The sequence below is a fragment of the Panthera tigris genome, chromosome A2, assembly GCF_018350195.1.
Source record: "Panthera tigris isolate Pti1 chromosome A2, P.tigris_Pti1_mat1.1, whole genome shotgun sequence".
Lineage (NCBI taxonomy): Eukaryota > Metazoa > Chordata > Mammalia > Carnivora > Felidae > Panthera > Panthera tigris.
In genome coordinates, this window is record NC_056661.1 from 76,904,080 (window position 1) to 76,928,868 (window position 24,789).

The window sequence follows — 24,789 nt, forward strand, 5'->3', positions numbered from 1 at the left end:
GCTTGACCCAAATCCCATCCTGGCTTCGTTTTCTCCTTTATGTTACTTGTCCAAATCTGAAGGCATCTGGATTTCCAGCCCCTGATCTCCTTTCATTTAAAAGAGATGCTGCTACATATTAACAGCTGCCTCATACACATTCTGTCATGCAGCCAGAACCTCTACCAGGCATGTATTGACAACCCAGCCAAAGGAGATTTCAGTACAAGAGTCAGTATGAATCCCAAGGCTTCTGGCCAAGGTGCAGTAAGATGGGGAAGGCATGGGGGAGGAGGTCGAGGATGCACTAGGTTTGCGATATCTATTAGACATCTTAGGGCATAGGTCAAATATGCAGTTGGATAAATATATCGGCCATTTGAGGGAGGGACCTTGCCTAGTGATGTCAATTTCAGGAGGCATCAACATATAGGCAGTATTTACAGCCAGGGGATATGACAAGCTCACTAAGTGCGTAAGTGTAGCCGGAAAACAGAAGAGACCCTGGAAGGCCAATGTGAACAGGAAGGAGAAGAGGAGTAAACAGCAGAGTTGACTGGGAAGGAGAGGCCAGGGAGGACACACCGTTTTGACAAGCTGTCCCTGTAAAGGCACAACTAGTGCTACTGCCTACATTTATATATTATTTTCAGTCTGCTCTTATTTTTTTTAGTTTTTATTGAAATTCCAGTTAGTTAACATGTAGCGTAATATTTGTTTCAGGTGCACAGTACAGTGACTCAACACTTCCAGACAACACTCAATGCTCATCACAAGTGTCCTCCTTAACCCCTGTCACCTATTTTTACCCATACCCCCACCCTCTGGTAACTATCGGCTTGTTCTCATGAGACTATATAGTTAAGGGTATGTTTCTTGGTTTCTCTCTCTCTTTACTTCCCCCCCGCCCCCACTGCTCATTTGTTTTGTTTCTTAAATTCCACATGAGAGAAATCATATGCTATTTGTCTTTCTGATTTATTTCACTTAGCATTATACTCTCTCTAGCTCCATCCACATCATTGCAAATGGCAAGATTTCATTCTTTTTTGTGGCTGAATAATATTCCATTGTATATGTCCCACATCTTCTATATCCATTCATCAGTGGATGGACACATGGGCTGTTTCCATAATTTGGCTATTGTAGATAAAGCTGCTTTAAACACTGGGATGTATGTAACCTTTTGAATAAGTTATTTTTGTTTTCTTTGGGTAAATACTAATTAGGTCTGCTTTTAGATAAAACCCACATATAAATATGTTATAGATACTCACAGAAGTCTATTACTTGTAAAACTAAGCAAAATAAAACAAATGCAGTCATAGGTAGTAAAAGAAATACCAAGTTATACAAACACCACAATTTAATTTTTTCAACTAAAAATGTGGATACATTTTTATTCAAAGAACCTTTTCTATGGAACAAAATATTCCAAACATTTTAAAGCAAAATAAAACAAAAGCATATACATATACTTACTTCCAAAGATTTAAGGAATGGCAGTGACTCAATAAAGCTTTCATACATTTTTCTCTTTTTGGCATTATTTTTTACAATTATTCTCCTGAAGGTTACCCTGTCCTAAAGGCAGAACAGCAGATACAAATACAGTTACAAGACAGATTTTATTAGGAAAAAAGTTTGAAGAGGTAGTTTCATTCTATTCCCTATAAGGAACAAACAATAACTGAAGACCTTGAAATAAAAGGTTACCATTATTATCCTTTGCAGATTTTTTATTTCTTCAACCATAAAATATACACCCATATAAAATATTACTTTCATTTTTTTTAAAGGAAACATGAGTTTCCTTTAATTCAGAACAGATCTGGTCAACGTGTAATTGGGACAAACCACAAGGTGGCACTATTGCACCATTTAAAAAAAGGCAATAGGACCATCTTGGTTTTCCTCCAAGCTTTATTGAGATCCAAAGGATCTATAATACTGCGTAAGTTTAAGGTATATAACTTGTTGATTTGATACACTTATATACCTTGTGAAATGATTACCACAGAGAGTTAGTTAATACCACCTCACATAATAATTACCCTTTTCTTTTTTGTAAGGACCACATTTAAGACTTCTCTTAGCAACAATACAATGTTGTTAACCATAATTATCATGTTGTTCATTCAATCCCCAGAACTCATTCACCTTGTAAATGCAAATCTGTACCCTTTGACCAACATGCCCCCCACACCACCCCGTCTCCAGAAGCCACCACTGTGTGTCTCTGAGTTCAGGATAGCACAAGTTCTTTTACTGTGGATGACAGCCCAAGAGTGTCACAAAATCATTTCAGTGGAACATACCAGCATTTTTTTTAATTGAGGTATAAGTGACCTACAAAACTGAATTTGTTTAGGGAGTACAATACAATGATTGGTATTCATATATATTGAGAAATGATCACAGTAAGTCTAGTTAACTTTCATCACCATACATAGTTACGAATTCTTTTTTTCCAGTAGAGAACTTTTAAGATCTACCCTCTTAGCAACTTTCAAATATACAATGCAGTATTATGAGCTACAGTGGCCATGGTGTACATGACATCCCAGGTTGTATGAATTTTATAAATGGAAGTCTGTTCCTTTTGACTCCCTTCATCCATGACCAGCATTTTTATAAAAAATAAAGAATAGAAAATCTCAGCATGCACATCTTTTAGTAAAGTGTTATTTAGGGATTTATTTCAGTTATACACAAAGACACACATACACATGCGCTGGTTGTGAGATTTCCTAATGTGTTTCTTGATGTGGGCTGCAGAAAAAAAATACATGAAAAACACTATTAGAAATTTTTTTTTAATGTTTGTTTATTTATTTATTTTTTTTTTTAATTATTTTTTTTTCAACGTTTTTTATTTATTTTTGGGACAGAGAGAGACAGAGCATGAACGGGGGAGGGGCAGAGAGAGAGGGAGACACAGAATCGGAAACAGGCTCCAGGCTCCGAGCCATCAGCCCAGAGCCCGACATGGGGCTCGAACTCACGGATCGCGAGATCGTGACCTGGCTGAAGTCGGACGCTTAACCGACTGCGCCACCCAGGCGCCCCTGTTTATTTTTGAGAGAGAGAGAGAGAGACTGGAAGAGGGGCAGAGAGAGAGGGAGACACAGAATCTGAAGCAGGATCCAGGCTCTGAGCTGTCAGCACAGAGCCCGACACGGGCCTGAAACCAACAAACTGTGAGATCATGACCTGTGAGATCATGAGAGTCAGACACTTAACCAACTGAGCCAACCAGGCACCCCCAAAATTTTTTTAATCATAAGGCAACTATGAGACCTTAAAAAATCATGTATGCTAGGCTGTCATATCCACAGTGTGTCAGAGTTTTTCTTTTTTAAAAAAATGTGCACAGAGAAACTATGACTTTCTTGACTGTCAGAGCTGAATGCCAGTGTTTACCATTCTCAGGGCCCTAAAACATTCCTCTGTTTACACTACTTAACCTCAAAGATACAGAACTCAATTAAGGAACTAGGGAAAATTTTAAAGATAATAAACAGCTCAAAAAATGGTTTTCCTACAAACTACTTTGAAAAATTTCTACAAAACATTATTCATAATAGTTCATAGTAAAGAGTCCCCATAATTAGTCATTCACTGATAATCAATTACACCATTTTAATATAAAATAAAATGGAGTTATGTTCATTAATTATTAAATTACTGCACTGACATAGTAAGGCTGAATTTAATTGAACTGGTAGGACGGGAAAAAATGAGAGTGTGGAGAGCATAAGTCTCTAGGAAAGCAAAGCAAACATCCTGTTCCCCCATTTAGTTTATTACAATTTTACAAGAGCTGTAATTTGGAGCTGCAATCCTAATAACTTTTTTTAAAAGAGAAAAATTTGCAAGGTAATTAGTAAATTTACTAAAATAATTTCCAAGCTTGGGTCTGCATGAGAATCAGCTCTAGTGTTAACAACAACAACAACAACAACAACAACAACAACAACAAAGGTTTCTCAGATCCCAGACTTGAATGACTCAAACAGTGTCTGCATGTAGGGCTCAATAATCTATAGTTCATAAAAGCTCCCCAAGTGATTCTGATACATAATCATTTGGGAACCAACTGCAACACTGTTTAATGGACAGAGTTAATTGCAAAACAGAGAAGACTAGAAATAGTTTAGTGATTTAGAGACGAACCACAAAGTAGTGTACATCTCGGGAAAAATTTTATTAGTGGCCCACCTCTTCACACCCCCTGTGACATATAATTAAAATCCAGAAATGCCCACTTCAAAAGTTTTCACCCTAGCCACATCAATCATGGCCTCCCGAATCATGGGCAGGGTCATGCACATCAGTTAATCCCCTAAGGCGAAGAGTCCTATTTACAAAGTCAGACGAGTCCACAAAGGACTTTTCTCTTGGGATGTGCTTATCTTTATACCTGCACATATATGGCAGAGCTCCAATCCGTTGCCCTTAAAGAAAAGTATCTTTTCTACTCGACTTTCTCTGAAAAGGGGCTAGTTTGATAAGTTGCTCTTCAAAAACCAGGTTTGAAATATTAAGTGATATGTTCACTATCCTAATCTTTAAAAAGTCACTGTGGTCATGCACATACCCAAAGGTGACCATCACAAACTGCCCACTTTAATAACATCTATAGATGAGTAAAAATCTCTGAAAATGCTTGATCCTTCTTGATGGCCTGAGTATCACACACTGGGAAATGCTGGACCTCCATACATAGTTTAAGGTGCACCAGGACACTTAACCGACGGAGCCTCCCAGGTGCCCCTGGAATAAATACATTTTTAACTGGTGCCTTCCTTAATGAAACAGCTCACAGCAGACTGTGGGTTCAGCCCACCATTCTGATGACAGGCAAACACTTCCTATGGACCTAGCCTGGTCTGGTCAGGAGTTTCTACTTAGCTGGCTTTGGGTGTTCAAATCTTTAATAGTCCCTGAAACACTTCAGATGACAATGAGTTTCCTCCCGTGTGAAACAATTCCCATTTTTCTTGTACATCTGAAAATGAGACCCATCACATCTTTACTATGTAAACAATAACTGCCTGATTCTCATAAGAGGAAATACAGTATGTACTGTTTCTTTGAGCAAGACATTTTTATCAACTGAATTTGCTTCACAGTTAAATGCTGAGACGTCACCGAGTAATGTGCTACTTCTGTAAAGCTATAGTCCTTGGGAACCAGATCCTAACAGACTTCCAATTTCTCAACCTCTCTTCCTTCCACAAAAGGATTCTTGAGCGAATATATCTGTGTTGAAACTACAGGGTGGGCTGTTTTCAACAATTTAAAAGGAAAATACAAGTATCACAAACATGCCCTTAAATCAGCGCTACTTAAATAGTGTGTTCTGGGCACAGCAGCACTGGGGTGCCCTGGGAGCTTATGAGTAACACAAAATCACAGGCCTCATTCCAGACCTAGTGAACCAGAATCTACATTTTAACTATGTTCCCAGGTAAGCACACTGGAGTCTGAGAAGCACCATCTTAAATAGTCTTCTAGAATCGGCTACTCTGCACCCTGATACCACGTATGAAAAGACCCTCCCTTCCCACCTCACCCAAGTGTCTTTAAACTGACTTTTAAGCCTTCTACAAATATCACTATTAACAAATTCATTTTAAAAGCCCAGGACCCAACTCTACAGAGTCTGATTAAATTAGTCTATAGTGCGGCCTCAGCAAGGATTTGTTTTAACCACCCCCTGCCCCCGCCTCCTGCAAAGTAATTCTCATGTGCGTGAGAAGCACTGACATCAAGTACTCTCTCTCTACCCAGCTGCTTTTCAATGCCAAGTTGTTACCAATTTATAGCACACCAAGAGAATCTGTTTATGGAGGATTCTCAAATGCTCTCAGGCGCCAGAGTCACATGGTGGGTTTGCTCAAGCACGGATCACTGGGCCCCATCTCCAGAGCTTCTGAGTCAGTGGGCCCGAATTGGTAAGTGGGACCCCCCCAGAATTTGCATTTCTAGCAAGTACCCAAGTGATACAGATGCTACTGGGTGGGGGGGGGCCACACTTTGGGAAGCACGATAATATAACACCACGGAAAGCTATCTGAGAACACAACACTGAAGGCTCTGTGCATTTGCCTGGGTGGCTGGTTTTTAAGAGCATTTTGGATCTGAGTATCCTTCCCAGGGCCAGGAGGCTACGCTCCTGACTTGATCAGGGAAAGAACGTGAAGATTTAACTCAGCACAGTCTCAGCACAGACCCAACAGTTCAGCATCCACTATATAACAAATACCCTGATGGCTGATGAGGATGGCAAAGAAATCCAGCTATTAGAACTAAAATAATTCCATCTACCTGGCTTCCGTCATAACAACATTGACAAATAACATCGTGGTCACGTAAATATTTCACTCACCAAACCCCACAGAGCACCCGGAGAGGTAGCAGTGATCGTAGCTGCTCTGGGCGTATTGTACATTAAGGCCAGTTCACCGAAACTCCCACGATTGTCGTAGTTACCAACACACCTTCCGACACCATCGCATTTCACATAAATATCAAACGTTCCTCTGTTGGACATATGAAAAGTAAGAGGTAAAAATAATTCAAGCAAAATCTCATTACTATCAAACATAATTTCAGAGAAGAGCCCTGTGCAAGAAAAATCCCATTTCCAGCTTCCCTTTCTCCTCTGTTGGTTGATAAGGAATAAAAGGGCATCAGTATGTGCCAGAGACAACATCTGTGCCAGAGACAACATCTGTGCCAGACAAGCAGGAAGACACCATCACCTAGATGAGGGTAAGGACCATACATGGGTCTGTGGTAGAAAAAGAGACTAAACAATAAAAGTTTACAATAATAAAATAAATGATGAAAATAGAAGACTACAACCAAATAGTGTATGTGTAGGCATCCTTCTGAAGGAATGTATATGAAACAAAGCTGTCTGTATTTATCTCTGAGCATTAAGAATAGTGAAAGATTCTAGAATGTTCACTACCTAATTAAAGAGGTTCTGTCTCCCACATGAACATGTATTACTTCTGAAATGAGAGGAAAATACTTTTCTTTTTTAAAATATTGATTTATTTTGAGGGGGGCAGGCAGGGGGCGGTGGGCAGAGAGAAACTCCCAAGCAGGCTCTGCACTGTCAGCATGGAGCCCGACCCCGGGCTCGAACTCACAAACCGTGAGATCATGACCTGAGCTGAAATCAAGAATCAGACACTCAACCAACTGAGCCACCCATGCGGTCCAGAAGAAAATAACTTAAAAAAAAAACATACAGCTCTAACAATTTGGTCAGCACCATTGTACAACACTTACAAGGGTCCTTTATAATCTAAGGGGGGGCCAGCAAAGCATGGCCCACAGACTGGCTGCCTGCTTTCATGAATCAAGTTTTACTGGAACACAGACGCACGGGTTTGTTTACGGCTTACTGATCACTGATATATACTGCCACAACAGAGCTGAGTAGTTGTGACGGAGACCACATGGCCTACAAAGCCTAAAAAATTTACTGGAGCTCTTTACATCACTTGGCCCTTTATTGTAGACTGACACCCCAATCTAAAGCAAAAAGTGGTAGAAATTCAGACTATCTGATTCTGGTCTTTCTGTAGGTCTTTTTATTCTGTGCTTATCTTTTATTTGGGTTCTTATTCTAGGCAAGTAACACTCAGTCTGCATGGCACTGTGCTACATATTTGACAGATCCTCTCTCTATATAACTGCATTCTTCTTGTGGAAGACTGTCTTTCCACACACTGTATTTTATCAGAGAACATGGCTTCAAGGCTGGCCGAAACACCAGGAGGGCAGCTGGCAGAAGTTCTTTGCCTTTATCGTGTTGGTTAAACCCTTAACAAAAACAAAAAAGAGAGAGCTTTGAAGATTAGGAAAGGATTATGAATGATAAGGATACAACAAAAGCAAAAACAAAAAAACGTTAGAAACTAGTCAAAGATACTAATAAGAGACTAACTGGCTTGTACATTCATGGACAGAATGGCTTTTCAAGGATACCTTCTAAAATTTGTTTCATGACTGTTTTTCAAGTACAGATTACTTCTTCTCTTGGCACTATCTACACTTGCACTAAACACGTTCTCTACATTTCCTCCTTTGAACAGAATAAAATACACAACAAATGTGCTGATGAGAAGTAAAATAACTATCAGTCACCTGCGATCACGTCAGTCTATAATCTGTACTGCCTTTTCATATAGATTTCTTCCCTGATAACATGAGGGGTCAGGCAGTGTGAAGCTGTGGAAAGACCACAAACAGTGGCCAAGAGACCTGGATGCTGGGCTGGCTGACTTTAACTGACTACCGTCACTTCCCTGTGCCTGGGAGTTTTCACCTGACAAATGGGTGATGAGGAGCTAACCGAAAAGGGAAATGTAAGGGAGTTTTTAACCACATTTGGGTTTCTCATATACCCCTACAGTTAAATACACTTTAAAAGCTGAGGGAATTTCTGAGGTGTTTCACTGATGACGGCTGTTAATGACACGAAGATCAAGACTTTAATTTACGTATGGGATAAATGGGTCTGTTCTAAAATCGGAGAGCTCACCCTAGCCCTGGCTACCATCTTGCCAACAGCTCTACAGGTCACTGAGGCATTAGGGATGAGGGAATGGAGGAGTCAGCGAGCACCCTTGATGTGGAGAGCATGTTCGATCACTGATGTAGGAGGGCCGAGTCAAGAAACGAGGCCTGTGCAGACACATGGCTGCGATTTTCTGCAAGGTTCTGAGTTGAGCACAACTCTACTCAGAGCAGCAAATACAACCCAGTGAACTGGCAGGGAGAAGTCCTGTGTTGCACCTGGAATGGGAGGGGCAGGGGATGCCAATGGTCTCATAAACACTTTATCATCGCTTTCCAAAAGCGAAGACCTCAAGACTCAGTTCAGACTGCTCTGCCATTAACAGTTTAGGGCTCTTACCTAATTGTCACTTAAAGCACATGGTTCGCTGATCACGTAAAGCACCACTTAAGTTTTCTGAAATTACATTTTCGGTACGAACATATGCCTTCTCACTGAAATAAAATAATTTCTCTACAGTGCTTTAAAATCACTTCTCTATAATGCTTTTAATGCACAAGAATGCAGAACAATTTCTGGAAAGAGCATTAACTACTCTCTCCTACCATGGGCGTGTTTTACTTTAGAGTTCATTAAAAAAAAAAAAAAGAACCTTTTAAAAAACATAACAGAGGTTGAGTTATAGGATTCGACACCCCCAAGGCCGTGCTCTGCTTCCGTCCTAACTATAACAGGCGTCCTCTCCAGCAGAAGTTAATAAATGAGGTAGCTCGCAGGAAACGACTGGGATTTATAGATTTCACAAACCAATATCATCAGTTCTTCTATAAACTATGCCTTCTTCGTGCTCTAAGGTGATTTCACCACACGTATTCACAGCAGGTTTCTGGTGCCTGTTATGTAGTACTAAGAATAAAGAGGTAACAGCAATGATCAAATATTAATTTGCCAGTCATTAGGAGAACCGCTGAGATTTCACACGAGAGGTTCATTACATTGCATCAGTGAAGTTACGCGAGACTTACCGATCGATCACGTAGAAGTTGTCACCATCATCGCCTTGATCAATTACATGTTCCCCTTCTTTGACCAATTTTTCAAACATGGCATCTAACACTTGAGACATCTGCTCCTATTTTTTTTTAAAGAAAAGATACAATCCTTATGTTTATCTGTAATATGTTCTCTTGACTAACCATAATCAGCTTTATATTTCTGTGAACAAGCTCAAAGAAATCGAAATGCCATCACTGCCACTAAGTGTTACAAAACACACACACACACACACACACACACACACATACAGTCCTCCTTACCACATACAAATAAGATTATATATTTCCTCTTATATTCAGTGCCTGAATGAAAGTAATTATTGGCTACTTCAGAATATTTCAGTGCAAAGATCACTAATATACTGAAAAATGAACCACCAAACCACCATATACCTTAACTGTGAAATATAATCTGGGCAATTAAAATACCTAGGTTAGTAAAGAACTATTGCAAATGTGTTTCCAAGATCCTTGTTTTTAAAACTTCCCTATATTAGTCATCACTAGAATTTACACAGAGATTACCTAAATAACTTACTGAATTCAAATTCTAACTCCAATCCTTTTTGGTTTAGCACCAAAACCAAAATAGAACGGAACAGAAAAACAACAAAAGCAAAACCAAAAATGACTGTGGCAAATTTTTTATCACTCTTCTTTGTCACTAAGGTTCTCCTCAAGAAGCAACCTTTCGCCTCGCTAGGACAGATTTATTAAAACGGAAGCCAGAAACCTCAAACTATTCTTCAACAACTATTAAAACTATATAAAATTTTTATTCTGCTAAAGCATGGTTGACAAGGCTTAAGGATAAACTTCAGCTAGTGAGAATAAACTAGGTGAAGAAATCTTTCCTCAGAATACAGGAATAATTTGAAGACCCTAGAATACACAAAAGAGCTCAGTGTTTCTCAAACTATGTTCTCTGGTACCCAGGGATTTAGTGGAGGCACTTCAGTGATTGAGTCTGTAAGCAGTTGATTTAATTGCATCCTTAAAGTGTATTTTAGCCATTAAATATTAAAACTAATGGCAATCAAAATGTTCAGATGAATTATATATACAAAATGTTTTTATGAGGTAAAATTTCCCATAAAATTATCCATGGTTAAGTGAACAATTCAGTGGCCACAAAAAGTTGTGCAACCATCACTTCTTAGTTCCAAAACATTTTCATTGCTCCCCAAAACCCTGTGCCCACCAAGCAGTCACTTGCTATTCTCCCCTCCCACTAGCTCCTGGCAACACCTACTTGTTTTCTGTCTCCATGGATTCACCTAATCTGGATATTTCATATAATGCAATCATACAACATATGACCTTATCCATCGACTATTTCACTTAGTGTACGTAAGTAAGGTTTTCAAGGTCTGCCCTTGTTCTAGGTCTATCATACTTCATTCCTCCTTATGGATGGATGATACCCCACTGTAAATATACCATAATGTTTATCCACTCATCCATCAGTGAACACTTGGATTGCTGACACGTTGGGCATGAATATTGAACATTCATATTCAAGTATTTGTTTGAATATCTATGTTGATTCTTCTGGGTTATACCCAGGAGTGGAGCTGCTGAATTCTATGGTAATTCTATGTTTAACTTTTTGAGAAACTGCCAAGCTGTTTTCCACAGTGCCTAAACCAGTTTCTTTCCCACCAGCAATGTACTAGGGTTTCTGTTTCTCCACATCCTCACCAACACTTGTTATTTTCCCTTAAAGAAAAAAAATTACCCACCCTAGTGAGGCTGCGCTGGTATTTCATTGAGGTTTTGACTGACATTTCCCCAATGACTGGCCATGTTGAGGATTTTTTCACGTGCTTATTGGTCACTTGTAAATCTTTTTTGGAGAAATGTCTATTCAGGTATTTTGCCCAGTTTTAAGTTAGGTTGTTGTTTGGTTGTTGGATTGTAAGAGTTTTTTTTATAGATTTTGGAGATCATGCCCTTATATATATGATTTGCAAATATTTTCTATTTAGCAGAATGTCTTTCATTTTTTTTTGATAATGTCCTTTGATGCACAAAATTTTTATTTTTTATGAAGTCCAATTTCTTTCTTTTCATATTCCTGTTTTTGGTGTCTCCCTAAATCCAAGGTCATGAACACTTACCCTTGTGTTTTCTTCGAAGAGTTTTTATAGTTTGGGAGCTTACATTTAAGGTCTTGGATCCACTTTGACTTAATCTTTGTGTACAGTGTAAAGGAGGTGTCCAACCTGGTTCTTCTGTGTGTGGATGTCCAGTTGTCTCAGCACCATTTGCTGAAGAGACTGTTCTTTTCCCCATTGAATGGTCTTGGCACTCTTGTCAAAATCAAATGGACATCAGATCAAATGTATCAATCAAAACTATAGGGTTTGTTTGTAGACTCTCCATTCTACTCCTTGGTTCTATGTGTCTGCCCACGCCGGTAGCACATTATTTTTATTATTGGAGCTCTGTAGTAAAATTTTTGAAACTGGCAAGTGTGAGTCCTGAACTTTGCTCTTCTTTTTCAATGTTATTTTGATGATGTGGGTCCTCCTTTGTTATACAATTTTAATAAATCAGACAACAGCAAAATGTTAATGTGTTTTCTTGATATGGCTTTATAATATATAAATGTTACCAATTTAAACTTTTATAAATAGTGATACAAATAATTTTTTAAAAGAATATGGAACTTCCATAAATATAGATTATTGTTCAGTAAAAAGAAGAACTGGGCAGAACGCTGTGGGAAGTTTGCTGCCAACAAAATTTAAAAACGATACACTGATCTTTTAACCTCTTTGCTTAGGTTTATTCCTAGGTATCTTACGGTTTTTGGTGCAACTATAAATGGGATCAATTCCTTGATTTCTCTTTCTGCTGCTTCAGTATTGGCATAATGAAATGCAACATATTTCTGTACATTGATTTTATATCCTACAACTTTGATGAATTCATATATCAGTTCTAGTAATTTTTGGTGGAGTCTTTGGGGTTTTCTACCTAAAGGATCATGGTGTCTGAGAGTAGTCAAAGTTTGACCTCTTTCTTGCTGATTTAAATGCCTTTTATTTCTTTTTGTTGTCTGAATGCCAAGGCTAGGACTTCCATTGTTAAATAACAATGGTGAGAGTGAACATTCCTGTCTTGTTCTTGACCACAGAGGAAAAGCTCTCAGTTTTTCCCCATTGAGGATGATATTAGCTGTGGGTCTTTAATATTTGCATCAAAATCCTAGAGAACACAGGCAGAAACCTCTTTGACCTTGGCCATAGCAACTTCTTTCTAACACATTGCCAGAGGCAAGGAAAACAAAAGCAAAAATAATCTACTGGGACTTCATCAATATAAAAAGCTTCTGCACAGCAAAGGAAGCAATCAACAAAACTAAAAGGCAGCCTATGGAATGGGAGAAGATATTTGCAAATGGCATATCAGATAAAGAGTTAGTATCTAAAATCTATAAAGAACTTATTAAACTGAACACCCAAAAAACAAATAATACGGTTAAAAAATGGGCATAAGATATGAACTGACAGTTTTTCAAAGACATCCAGATGGCTAACAGACACAAAGAAAGATGTTCAACATCACTCATCATCAGGGAAATACAAAATCAAAACACAATGAGATACCACTTGACACCTGTCAGAAAGGCTAAAATTAACAAATGTTGCCAAGGATGTGGAGAAAGAGGAACCTTCTTACACTGTTGGTGAGAATGCAAACTGGTGCAGCCATTGTGGAAAACAGTATGGAGGTTCCTCAAAAAGTTAAAGATAGAACTACCCTAAAACCCAGTAATTGCACTACTAGGTATTACCCAAAGGATACAAAAATACAAATTTGAAGGAGCACATGCAACCCAATGTTTATAGCAGCAGCATTATCAACAATAGCTAAATTATGGAAGGAACCCAAGTGTCCATCAACTAATGAATGGATAAAGAAGATGTGGTAAGTATGTGTGTGTGTGTGTGTGTGTGTGTGTGTGTGTGTGTGTGTATACACACACACACACACAATGGAATATTACTTCACCATCAAAAAGAATGAAATCATACCATTTGCAATGATGTGGATGGAGCTAGTATTATGCTAAGTGAAATAAGTCAGTCAGAGAAAGACAAATACCATATGATTTCACTCACATGTGGAATTTAAGAAACAAAACAGGGGCACCTGGGTGGCTCAGTCAGTTAAGCTTCCAACTCTTGGTTTTGGCTCAGTCATGATCTTATAGCTCATGAGTTCAAGTCCCACACTGGGCTCTGTGCTGACAGTGTAGAGCCTGCTTGGGATTTTCTGTCTCCCTCTCTCTCTGTCCCTCTTCTACTCTCTCTCAAAATAAATAAACTTATAATAATAATATTAATAACAGAAGGAAAAAAAGAGCGGGGAGCGGGGAAACAAACCATAAGAGACTCTTAAATATAGAGAACAAACTAAGGGTTGCTGGAGGGAAGTTGGCGGGGGTTGGGGAGGGATGAGCTAAATGGTTGATGGGCATTAAGGAAGGCACTTGTGATGAGCACTGAGTGTCATATGTAAGTAATGAATTACTAAATTCTATTCCTGAAACCAATTTTACCATATTAACTAACGAGAATTTAAATTAAAACTTGAAAAATACAAAAACAAAACAATGTACTGATCTATACATAGTATAACCCTAAAGAAATACCATGAGAACACTAAAAGAACATGGCTCCTGAGAAGCTGGGCTGCTGGAAGGCAGGGGTGGAAGGGGGATTTCCTTCCCTTGACTATTCTTTTATTCTTTTTTTAAATAAACGTTATTATTTTGAGAGAGAGGAAGAGAGGTACATATGTGCAAGTGTGTGAGGGAGGGGCAGAGAGAGAGAACCCCAAGCAGGCTCCGTTCTGTCAGTGCAGAAACCAATGTACAGTTCGATCTCAGGAACCGCAAGATTTGAGAGACAGAGAGAGAGCAGGGGAAGGGTGGAGAGAGGGAGACACAGAATCCGAAGCAGGCTCCAGGCTCTGAGCTGTGAGCACAGAGCCTGGCACGGGGCTCGAACCCACGGACTGTGAGATCATGGCCTGAGCCCAAGTCAGAAGCTCAACAGACTAAGCCACCCAGGTGCACCTAAAATTTTTAATTAATAAAAAAGCCAAATTCTCCATTGAAACAGAGAACATACTACTGCATCTTCACGTGGGCTAAGAAAAGCTTCTGGAGGAATGATAGAGGTGGTCTGCAGGAAATGGTTTTCATCTCCCCACCCCCCAGTTCCTGTGTGAGTGCTGGCACCTACGTGGGAAAGAGCAGCCCCTGTGGAAGATGAAGCCAATGTGGCAGTAAAACAGTGCTGTCTTGATGTGGTGCTAATTGGCCTCACAGGGACCATTTTATCCAAATGAGTTCATCAACCAGGCAACATATGGTCACCTATCAAAGTTACGAAGTTTGAGTAAATGGTTTACTAATATTTTGTTTTGCTTACTATTTATATTCCAAGTCTTTTAGGCCCAATGGAGAGGGAATATCAGCCTTATTGATTAGCTCTTTCTCTAAATGTCAAATGGGAGAGAAAGATGAAATACATTATTTTTTTTTTGCTCATCTTGGAATGGGCTGCATGTTAGAACATTATAAAGCTTAGGAATTCACATACCGATAGAAAAGTAATTCCTGGTAAAATACAGAACAATCATTTCTTCTAGAACTTCTCAATGTGACAGGTGTCTGTTCTAATCAATCAAAATGCACTTTCCCCATCATTATGCACAGAGTGAAAAGAACTTAGGAAATATTTAATATGCAGAGGTTTTCCCAGTGACTGACAACCACAGTAGGAAATCCACAGCTTATTCTTTGGAACACAGACCCGTGACTGTGCTTGGTGAAAGGTCTCTGACTCACTTCAAAAATAACAATTTACTCTCCATTAATGAAAGAACCTATCAGAGAGCCTAGGAAAATTATTTCAGTTTGTCTCAAATTAGAAATATTGCAGAAGAAAAATGGCCTACTGAGTCGAGCATTGAAATATTCATGAAAAGGATATCTTCAAAGAGATTCATAATTACAAATGCTGTGCTCAACGTATGCATACACAGCACTCCCAGGAAAAAACGTTCAGAGGCCAAGGAGGTGCAAGATTTCCAAGCTACACAATAACTTCAGGGAATTGAGATGAGATGCTAGATACAAAGCCTAGATCATTCTTCTTATAAGTGAGTAATTACTGCCTCCCCTTTTCTCCTCCAAATTTTCCCATTTCAGAAAAAGGTACCAGCTCATGGTCATTCCAGCGGAGACACTGGGAAGAAGACATCCTAGACCCTGTGCATCAGGTCACAAATCATCCAGTCCCTAAAAAGTGCCAGCTTCTGCTAATCCTGAATATTTTATGAAACCACCCCTCTTCCCTAAATCCCTTTTCCCACTTTTCTACCCTCTACCCTGCCACCACAGTGACGTCACACACATTCGATTACTACTTTTGCTGCTTAAAGTATTTCAAGTGTGACTTCCCACTGCCTTCAACAGGCAGCCAACGCTGCAGGGTGGAGGTCAAGAACAGTCCTTTATGACACATCGCGTGCGCGCGCGCACATACACACACATACACATACACACACACACACACACACACACACACACACACACACCCTATGCTCCCTCCACTGGGTGTCCTCTGCTCCAGGCTCCAGTGAGAACACTCCCTTTTCTTCCCCTGCCAAGTTCCTACTCTACTCATTTTCTGAGGCTCGGCTCAGGTGGCCTCCCCAGCTTCCTGAAACCTCAGGGGGCTGAGAGACCCTCACCCTCTCACAGTGTCCTGACTACATTACAGCATTTCCCATGTTTTACCAAATTGCTTGGTGTGGGTATTTGGATCCCCCATCAAATCGTAAGTTCCAAGAGGACAAGAACCATGCATTTCTGTGGCATCTAACACTTTATACAGGTTTTGGAGCACAGTATGTGGGCACGGCATCAAACTGAAGGGCACTGTTTTATAAGCAGGTTATAGGAGCCAAATATGTCATTCAATGTAAATGCATTTGGGTTACTGTAAAAAAAAATGTGTATCATGAGAAACCAGAACACTGTTCAAGACCACAAGCTTAACCTAAAATCTTCAAACTGTCATGTTTGGGGAGGTTTTTTTAATTCCAGGTGGTGATTTGTTGAGAAACATACATTTTTACTCATCTATATTTTGCATCATTCCCAGAAAGATCTGAGATAGTAGGGAAATAAATCAAGACAGTTCAGGCTCAAATTAAAAAAAAAATCTTTTGGAAGCAACTATGTAAATACATTTGCTTCTTCCCTATAAAATATTCAATAATGGTAATTCATGAATTTGCTAATTTTGTGAAGCGGCTTTTTCTTGTTTTTTTTCCCTCCCCTATGAACTGGCCTTTGAAAAATATATACATATTGAAGACTTTCATCAAAGAAGCAAAAGAAGGCTACAAAAAAATTACTGTTTATAAAAATAATCACTTTAATTAAATAAAGATGCTCCTTGCCAGAATCTACTAGTAGTAGCTTTTAAAAAATTATTTTAAATGCAATTTAATTATTCTATTTATTAAAAAATTTTTTTTAGATTTTTTTAAAACATTTATTTATTTTTGAGAGACAGAGCATGAGCAGGGGAGGGGCAGAGAGAGAGCGAGACACAGAATATGGAAGCAGGCTTCAGGCTCCGAGCTGTCAGCACCAAGCCCGACACGGGGCTCGAACTCACGAATTGCGAGATCATGACCTAGGCCAAAGTTGGATGCTCAACCGACCGAGCCACCCAGGTGCCCGTATTTAAAATTTTTTTAAATGTTTATTTATTATTGGGAGAGGAAAAGAGACAGAGCATGAGCGGGGGAGGAGCAGAGAGAGAGGGAGACACAGAATCTGAAGTGGGCTCTAGGCTCTGAGCTGTCAGAACAGAGCCCGACACAGGGCTCGAACCCACAAACCATGGGATCATGACCTGAGCTGAAGTCAGACGCTTAACCGACTGAGCCACCCAGGTACCCCAAATTTAATTATTTTAAATGCACTTTTTACAAGGCTTTAAAAGAGTTAAAGCTGAAATGGCAAGAAAAATCAATTTAGAGGACAGAACAGAATAGGAAGCATTCCCGGAAAACACGCCTAACAGCTATTTCACTCCCATCTGTTTATCACTTCGTGTACAGGCACCTGAATAGCAATGTCTAGTCATTGCTGATGCATTAAAATGTGGGTTCAATTCAATAGGAAAGTATGCAAACAAAATAACAGGCGGGAGTGCCAAAAACCTGAACTAGAGCATTTTTACATCTGGCCCTAGTCCCTGCTCCTGGAAGCATAGCTGTGGGCCAGGAGCATCAGCCTCACCTGGGAGCTGGTGAGAAATGCAGTCTCTCAGGCTCCATGACAGACCTACTGAACGAGACCCTGCATTTTTCACCAGATCCTCTGATGATTTACAGGCGCAGCAGAGCGTGAGAAGCACTGTTTTCGGTGAGCTCTGAAATCCTCCCATGTAAAGTTCTAGTTGAAAAATAATCTGTTTAGCTGAAGGGAAAAACTGAGGATTAATTTTACAGCTGTCTTCCACATGTACCTGAAGGGCAAGAGTTAAATACTAAATTAGTTTAATTCCAATGCCCACCCCCATACACACACAAAGTTGTATCTTTCCACTGGTGATTATTTGGACTCGCACTGGTGGACGATCAATAGAAATCACATAGTTTAGGAGTGACTGGGTGGCTCAGTCGGTTGAGCATCCGACTTCGGCTCAGGTCATGACCTATATCATGGTTTGTGGGTTCGAGCCCCACGTCAGGCCATGTGGTGACAGCTCAGAGCCTGAAGCCTCTTTCAGATTCTGTGTCTCCCTCTCTCTGCCTCTCCCCTGCTTGCACTCTCTCTCTCAAAATTAAACATTAATAAATTAAAATTAAAAAAATAAAGAAAGAAATTACATAGTTTAAGTATCTTTTATTTCACAGAATCATTATCATTCTAGATAAATGAAATATGTGATTATTTGGAAGCCCATCAAAATTTCACAAATTCCCGTTAGTCACTTATTCTATCTGTAATTTAATACTACAAGAAAATGTTTCCATTTCTAAACTGAATTCCTATATTTTTCTATCTTAGTTTCATTTCTTAATTTTTCATTATTAAACAACCAACACCCCCATTCTTTAGACTCACAGTTTTGCAAACTCAGAATTCTAGAGGACCTGAGTCAAATTGGACAAGAACTTGTAATGTGTGGTCCTAAAACAACATCTCCAAAGTCACAAAGTATAATCTGTGTTCCTGGAGGATGTGAAGACACATATGTGGTACTAGAAAAAAAGAATTTTTTTAAATGTTTATTTATTTTTGAGAGAGAGAGAGAGAGAGAGAGAGAGAGAGACAGCAAGTGCAAGTGGAGGAGGGGCAGAGAAAGAGGGAGACAGAGGATCTGAAGTGGGCTCCGTGCTGACAGCAGAGAGCCCGATGTGGGGCTCGAACCCACAAACTGTGAGATCATGACTTGAGCCGAAGGCAGACATGTAAGCGACCTAGCCACCCAAGTACCGCAAAACAAAGGATTTTTTAAAAATGTTGCAGGTGTCATATGACCTAGTATAGAAGATTTGGTATAATGCAGTCCCTTCCTCTTTATAAAAATGGCCTTCAGAAGACCTTATCTTTAAAAGAGTAGGTGTTAATTTAATGCTTTCTTCTTCAGGACATCAATCTGAAAACTATAAAATGCTGCGTTTGACCAACAAAGAAAAGTTGAGGTAAGCTACAAGAGTTGACTCATTTCCCACATTTGGATCATGGCAGCAGGATCATGGCAACCCAAAGGACCACGCAGCAGTGAAGAGGCATAATCTGTGATGAAGGAAAAGAACAATTAAGTCAGAATTCAGGGCGAAACACTGAAAGAGGGTATTCTAGAAAATCACCCAGAACCAAAGACCAGAGATTTCGAAATCCTTACCAAAAAAAAAAGAAAGAAAGAAAGAAAGAAAGAAAGAAAGAAAGAAAGAAAGAAAGAAAAAGAAATCCTCCTCCTTTGAGGCCAAGTAAAATGTTACCTTTAAAATACGTATAACAGACAAGTCACACATTAAAATGTAATTACTATTACTAGCTGGTAAGAGAGGCAATCCACCACGGGCCCTGCACCCTCCTGCACGTTCCTACTGGCTGTACAAAGAATGCAAGGTCCTACCTTCTCTTCATCTGGGCCATTTCTCAGGGGAATGTTTGTAACAAGTAACCTCGAGGGATGAGATAATGTCTTCCCCAGACAAGGTGCAGGCAGGCCTGTGAACTCCTAGCTGTGACAACAGAGCACCTCCGAAGCCTGGGGTTGCTCTCCTAGAACACAACCCCACTGTACACGCAGGCATCCACGGTGGGGCCTTTACATCATCCTGGGTGATGTTAGCTTGTAAAGAGGGTAAAATCTAAGACCCTACCCAGTTCTTCACTCTGACACTGGGAAAAAAAAAAAACCCATTTCTGGTTAGTGAGATTTGTCTTACCGGATCCAGGTTCTTAAATAGCAGAATGTCTTTGCAAGCCTCTTGCAATCGATTCCTTTGATCATCAGTTTTGGGATGTATAATCTAAAAGGATACCAAATTAACAAACAATTAGTCTACTCATCTTACTCGTAAGGGGTGAAATTTCCTAGCAGGATGTTTGAGGGAAGAATGGTCGGTGTTGAGGTTCACTTTAGGTGGCCAGACCTCAGCTAGCAGATCACTAAGAAAGGGAAAGTAACAGAGCAGATATCTGGGAAGTGGTGCACATTCATCAATTCAGCACTGGAATGGTTTTCAAGAGTGTTTCCCCCAGATTAGCATATTCATTTGGTGAAAGTCTGTGATTGGCTCATCACTAAAGACTCCAAAGCTCCCAGCCAGTAGGAACACACAAAACGGCAGCAGGTCAAAACAGCTACGTTGAAGATCTGCAGGCTGCCTTCATTCTGTTTTAATATTCTCTCAATAGCCTTCAATACTGTTTCACAACTCTACCACTGAGTGCAATAGTCTTTCAGGATGTTGATCTTCCCTTTGAAACTTGATTGCCTCTAGAAGCTAATTAATTCTTACAAGTATATTGCATTAGATGTTAGATACATTTTTATGCACAATGTACCTAACTACCCGGACCAAAGAGTGATTTTCCCAAGGGACCAAGTCAATGCATGCCGCCATGCCTAGGGAGTGTGGATTTGAGGAAAAATGAATCCAACAGTCCTGGTGTGCTCAGTTTAGAATGAGCTCAAAGAAAACCAGTGAGGTATATTCTTCCTAAACTGTCATTCCAGAAGGGGGAAGACCAACAGAATGCCCTCTGGAAGTGTGGCCTGTCAACTCTCCAGAGTCCCTTTTGACTAGCAGAAGCCTCAACCAACTTGAACCAAAAGGCCCACTCTTTTGTGAACACTGGTAGTTTGTAACTATAAAATGAGTAGAGAGGCAAGAGACAGTCCTAAACACAGCAGGCATGGCATCATCCTGGACCCTGACACACCACCTTTTCCTATTCTAATGCTCCAAGAGTGGCTATGGCAGCTGATGAGCAGGTGTCCCAGCCCTTCTGCCACTGGCCCTGCCATCAGCACAGCCACAACCAGGCAGGGGTGAGTTCTGTGCCGATGAATACACCAAAACTCACAATGGGAAATCAGAATCAGTGCTTCAGGCCAATCTCAGGTGGCTAAAAATTGATGAAAATCATAGGCCCAAGAGGAATAAAGGATATTTACAGTTATTCAGGCCTTCCTCGTTTTATTTTCACCTTATTGTGCTTCACAGGTGTGTTTACAAATTGAAGGTGTGTGGTGACCCTGTGTTGAGCAAGTCTGTTGGCACCATTTTTCCAACAGCATTTGCTCACTTTGTCTCTTTCGGTTACATTTTGGTAATTCTTGGAATACTTCAAACCTTTTCATTATTACTGTATTTGTTGTGGTGGTCTGAGATCAGTTATTAGGACCTGCTGAAAGCTCAGATGATGGTTAGCATTTTTTTGCAAGAAAGTATATAATTAAATAAGACAAGGATGTTGTTGTTTTAGACATACTGCTACTGTACATTTAACAGACTGCAACAGAGTGTAAACATAACTTCTTTCTGCGCTGGGAAACCAAAAAGTTCATTTGAGTGGCTTTGCTGTAATACATGCTTTATTTCGGTAGTCTGAAACTGAACTCACAGTATCTCCAAGGTATGCCTGTCTGTGTAGCATTTATATACTCCTCAAAAGAGTATTAGCCAGTGGGAGAGGAAGTCATTGCATTTTTTCCCATATGGGTAAGATATAAGCAAACTTCACCTCAAACTAGATTCTAAGATGACATATGGACACAGAAAAAGCAGACCCTGATGCCAACTAACTCACTGCTTACAACACAAGAAATTTTTTAAATCTGGGCATTAAAAAAATTCATGCCAGCCAAAATTCCTATCTTCCTACTTCAAATAAGGAAGGCTAACACAATAAAACAGTCACCTCTCACTTCACAAAATCCAACTAGATCTTCAACACTGAAACAATCATAAAATGTCTGCCTGCTGAGAAGCTCTGTCCTCAGAGAGAAAAAGTCAGGGATACCATGGCACCCTTGCTGAAATAACTTTCTAGGCCCAAGATGGAGGGATTCCTGCCCAGGGAGCAACGTCAGCAAACCACAATTTAAATAGCTTTCGTGTTCCCGTAAATACTCTGCTGCACCAGAAACATAGCATGGCCAGTAGCCAACCCCCAAAGCCATGCCACCCCGGGCTCTATACTTGTTTCCTTGTTCCTTATTCCTTGTCCTACAAAAGCTTCCTGCCTTCCACCCCATCTTGAAGTTCCCTGGACCCTTGGGAACGGAGACCACCTCCTTCATGAAGTGCTGAGGTGTGACTGTATTACCAAAATTGTCTTCTTTAATCTTTCTTAGCACCACCTTGCACTTGATTTACTCTTGTAATGAATTTAAGTCTTTTGCCCCAACCATTCACTCTGTACGGAACCCCTCACACAACAGCAGTTTCCTTCTCTCTCTCTCCTACTACCTCCATTCTTATGAATTAACACTTCTAATTTTTTTAATGTTTATTTATATTGAGAGAGAGAGAGAGAGAGAGAGAGCAGGGGAGGGGCAGAGACAGAGGGAGACACAGAATTCGAAGCAGACTCCAGGCTCTGAGCTGTCAGCACAGAGCCCTATGTGGGGCTTGAACCCATGAACTACAAGATCGTGACCTAAGCCAAAGTCAGACGCCTACCAGATTGAGCCACCCAGATGCCCCAAGAACTAACACTTTTAAATCTTGGTTCTTAATCCTGCCACCACAGCTACTGTCTACTGCTTTCCTTTCTCCCTCTGTCCCCTCTCCCCACCATCACTCCTCTGTACCCAGAGTCTTTTTTTATCTTTTACAACAGACCCTGCATTAAAATCCTGCTCTATGCTCTGGAAAGCAGTCAGAAATACGGTGAATCTTTGAGACTCTGGGTGCCTCCACCCTGTAACCAACTGCTCAAAAGATGCTCTCCTGCTTCTAAAGGCTCTGTTTTTCTTTTGGGTTTGGTGTGATCCTACATGTAAGATCTGCATATGGAAAACTAAGGCTTCAGCAATACACCCAACTGTGACTTCTTCTTACTAGCAGCCACTTTATTTTTTAATTAAAATTTATTTCTGATTTCCAGATAAAAATCTTATTTTTTAAACAAATAATTTATAAAACAAAAAACCAAATAATTATATAGCATTTATTATGTGCCAGGCACTGGTTTCAGGGCTTTAAAAATAATAACTCATTTTATCCTAGTAACTGACCCCATGAAGCAGGTAGCAATTCATGCTAGGTAAAATAAGCCGACAGAATAAGAAAACTACTGTATGATCTCCTATATTAAAATGAACTTGTCCCAAGTAATTTCTTCAATGTCAGAAAGTTCAGAGCTGCAGAGCTATGATTCATCCTAGGGAGGCTGGCTACAAAATTTATTCTCTAAACCAGGGTCAGCAAACTATGGCCTGAAGGCCAAATTCGTTTTGCATGGCCCCTAAGCTAAGAATGATTGGGATAAGTAAAAATCAAAAGAATTCATACTTCCTGATACATCAAAATTAGATACAATTCAAATTCAAGTGTTCATAAATACAGTTTTTTGGTTTTTTCTTTAAATAAGCTCTACACCTAACATGGGGCTCAAACTCATGACCCCAAGATCAAGAGTCACGTGCTCTACTGACTGAGCCAGGCAGGCACCCCCATAGATAAAGTTTTAACGGAACACAGACACATTCATCCATTTATGTAGTGTCTATGGCTGTTTTCAAGCTACAAGAGCAGAGCAAGTAGCTTTGACAGAAACTGTATGGCCTCCAAAGCCTAAAATATTTATTATCTGAAAACAGTATATTTTTCAGGAAAAAAAAAAGGTTTACAGAAAAAGTTTGTCAACTTATCTAAATCTTGGGTGTCTTTCAACTAAATAATCAGAAAAACAATTCATAAAAAAATTATGTAGATGTTTTCTTTAAAGAAAACACTACAAATCTATTTTGGTAAAGCAAGAGATATCTGTACAAGATATTTTTCTATTTGTCCAGTCCATTCTCCACACAGAGCTGAAGGTAACGTTTAAAAAATTTAAATCTGAACACCTAGATGGATTCCATCACATTTACTGGGTATTAAATCTCCCTCCCTCCTCCCCCAGCCTCACCTGAACCACTGTGGCCACACCTGCCTTGGCTGGGAACTATCACCTGCTTCCTGCTGAGACTCTGAGATCAACCCAAAAGGGGCTTCAGGGCTTTTGAGCAAGACTCTCCCCAGTCTCACATCAAAGAGGCTTCTGCAACCACTCCATTTAATTAGGGACCTTGTCAAGTGGGGTTGGTTTTGTTTTCATTACTAGACCCTGCTTCACTATCCTTTTAGTGCTCACACTTTGCAACTGTTCATTAATTTACTGGCTTGTTGTCTAATTCTGCTAGGAGACTCTAAGCCCCAAGATGGCAGGGATTTGTCCACGGTGCTCAGCAAGGAACATCCTAGCACCCCACCAGATATACAGAAGGCACCCCCCACCCTCCAAATTCTGTGGAGTAACACAGCAAAGAAATGTTCCACTGTTCTTTAAAAATTTTTATTTAAGTAATCTCTGTACCCAATGTGGAGTTTGAACTTGTGACCCCAAAATCAAGAGTTGCATGCTCTGCCAGAAATGATCTA

The 24,789-nt window shown here is 39.9% G+C and overlaps 1 protein-coding gene across 1 annotated transcript in view; it reads right to left on the reverse strand.

Annotated features, from left to right (window-relative positions):
• The window catches only part of PRKAR2B (protein kinase cAMP-dependent type II regulatory subunit beta), a 101,702-nt gene that overhangs the window by 8,683 nt on the left and 68,230 nt on the right, over positions 1 to 24,789 (reverse strand). Inside the window, exons 4-7 of the mRNA XM_007083971.2 lie at positions 20,080 to 20,163; positions 9,547 to 9,653; positions 6,374 to 6,527; positions 1,462 to 1,563 (exon numbers count right to left, since the gene is read on the reverse strand). Coding sequence (XP_007084033.2) covers positions 1,462 to 1,563; positions 6,374 to 6,527; positions 9,547 to 9,653; positions 20,080 to 20,163 — 447 coding nt within the window. The remainder of the gene's footprint in view (positions 1 to 1,461; positions 1,564 to 6,373; positions 6,528 to 9,546; positions 9,654 to 20,079; positions 20,164 to 24,789) is intronic.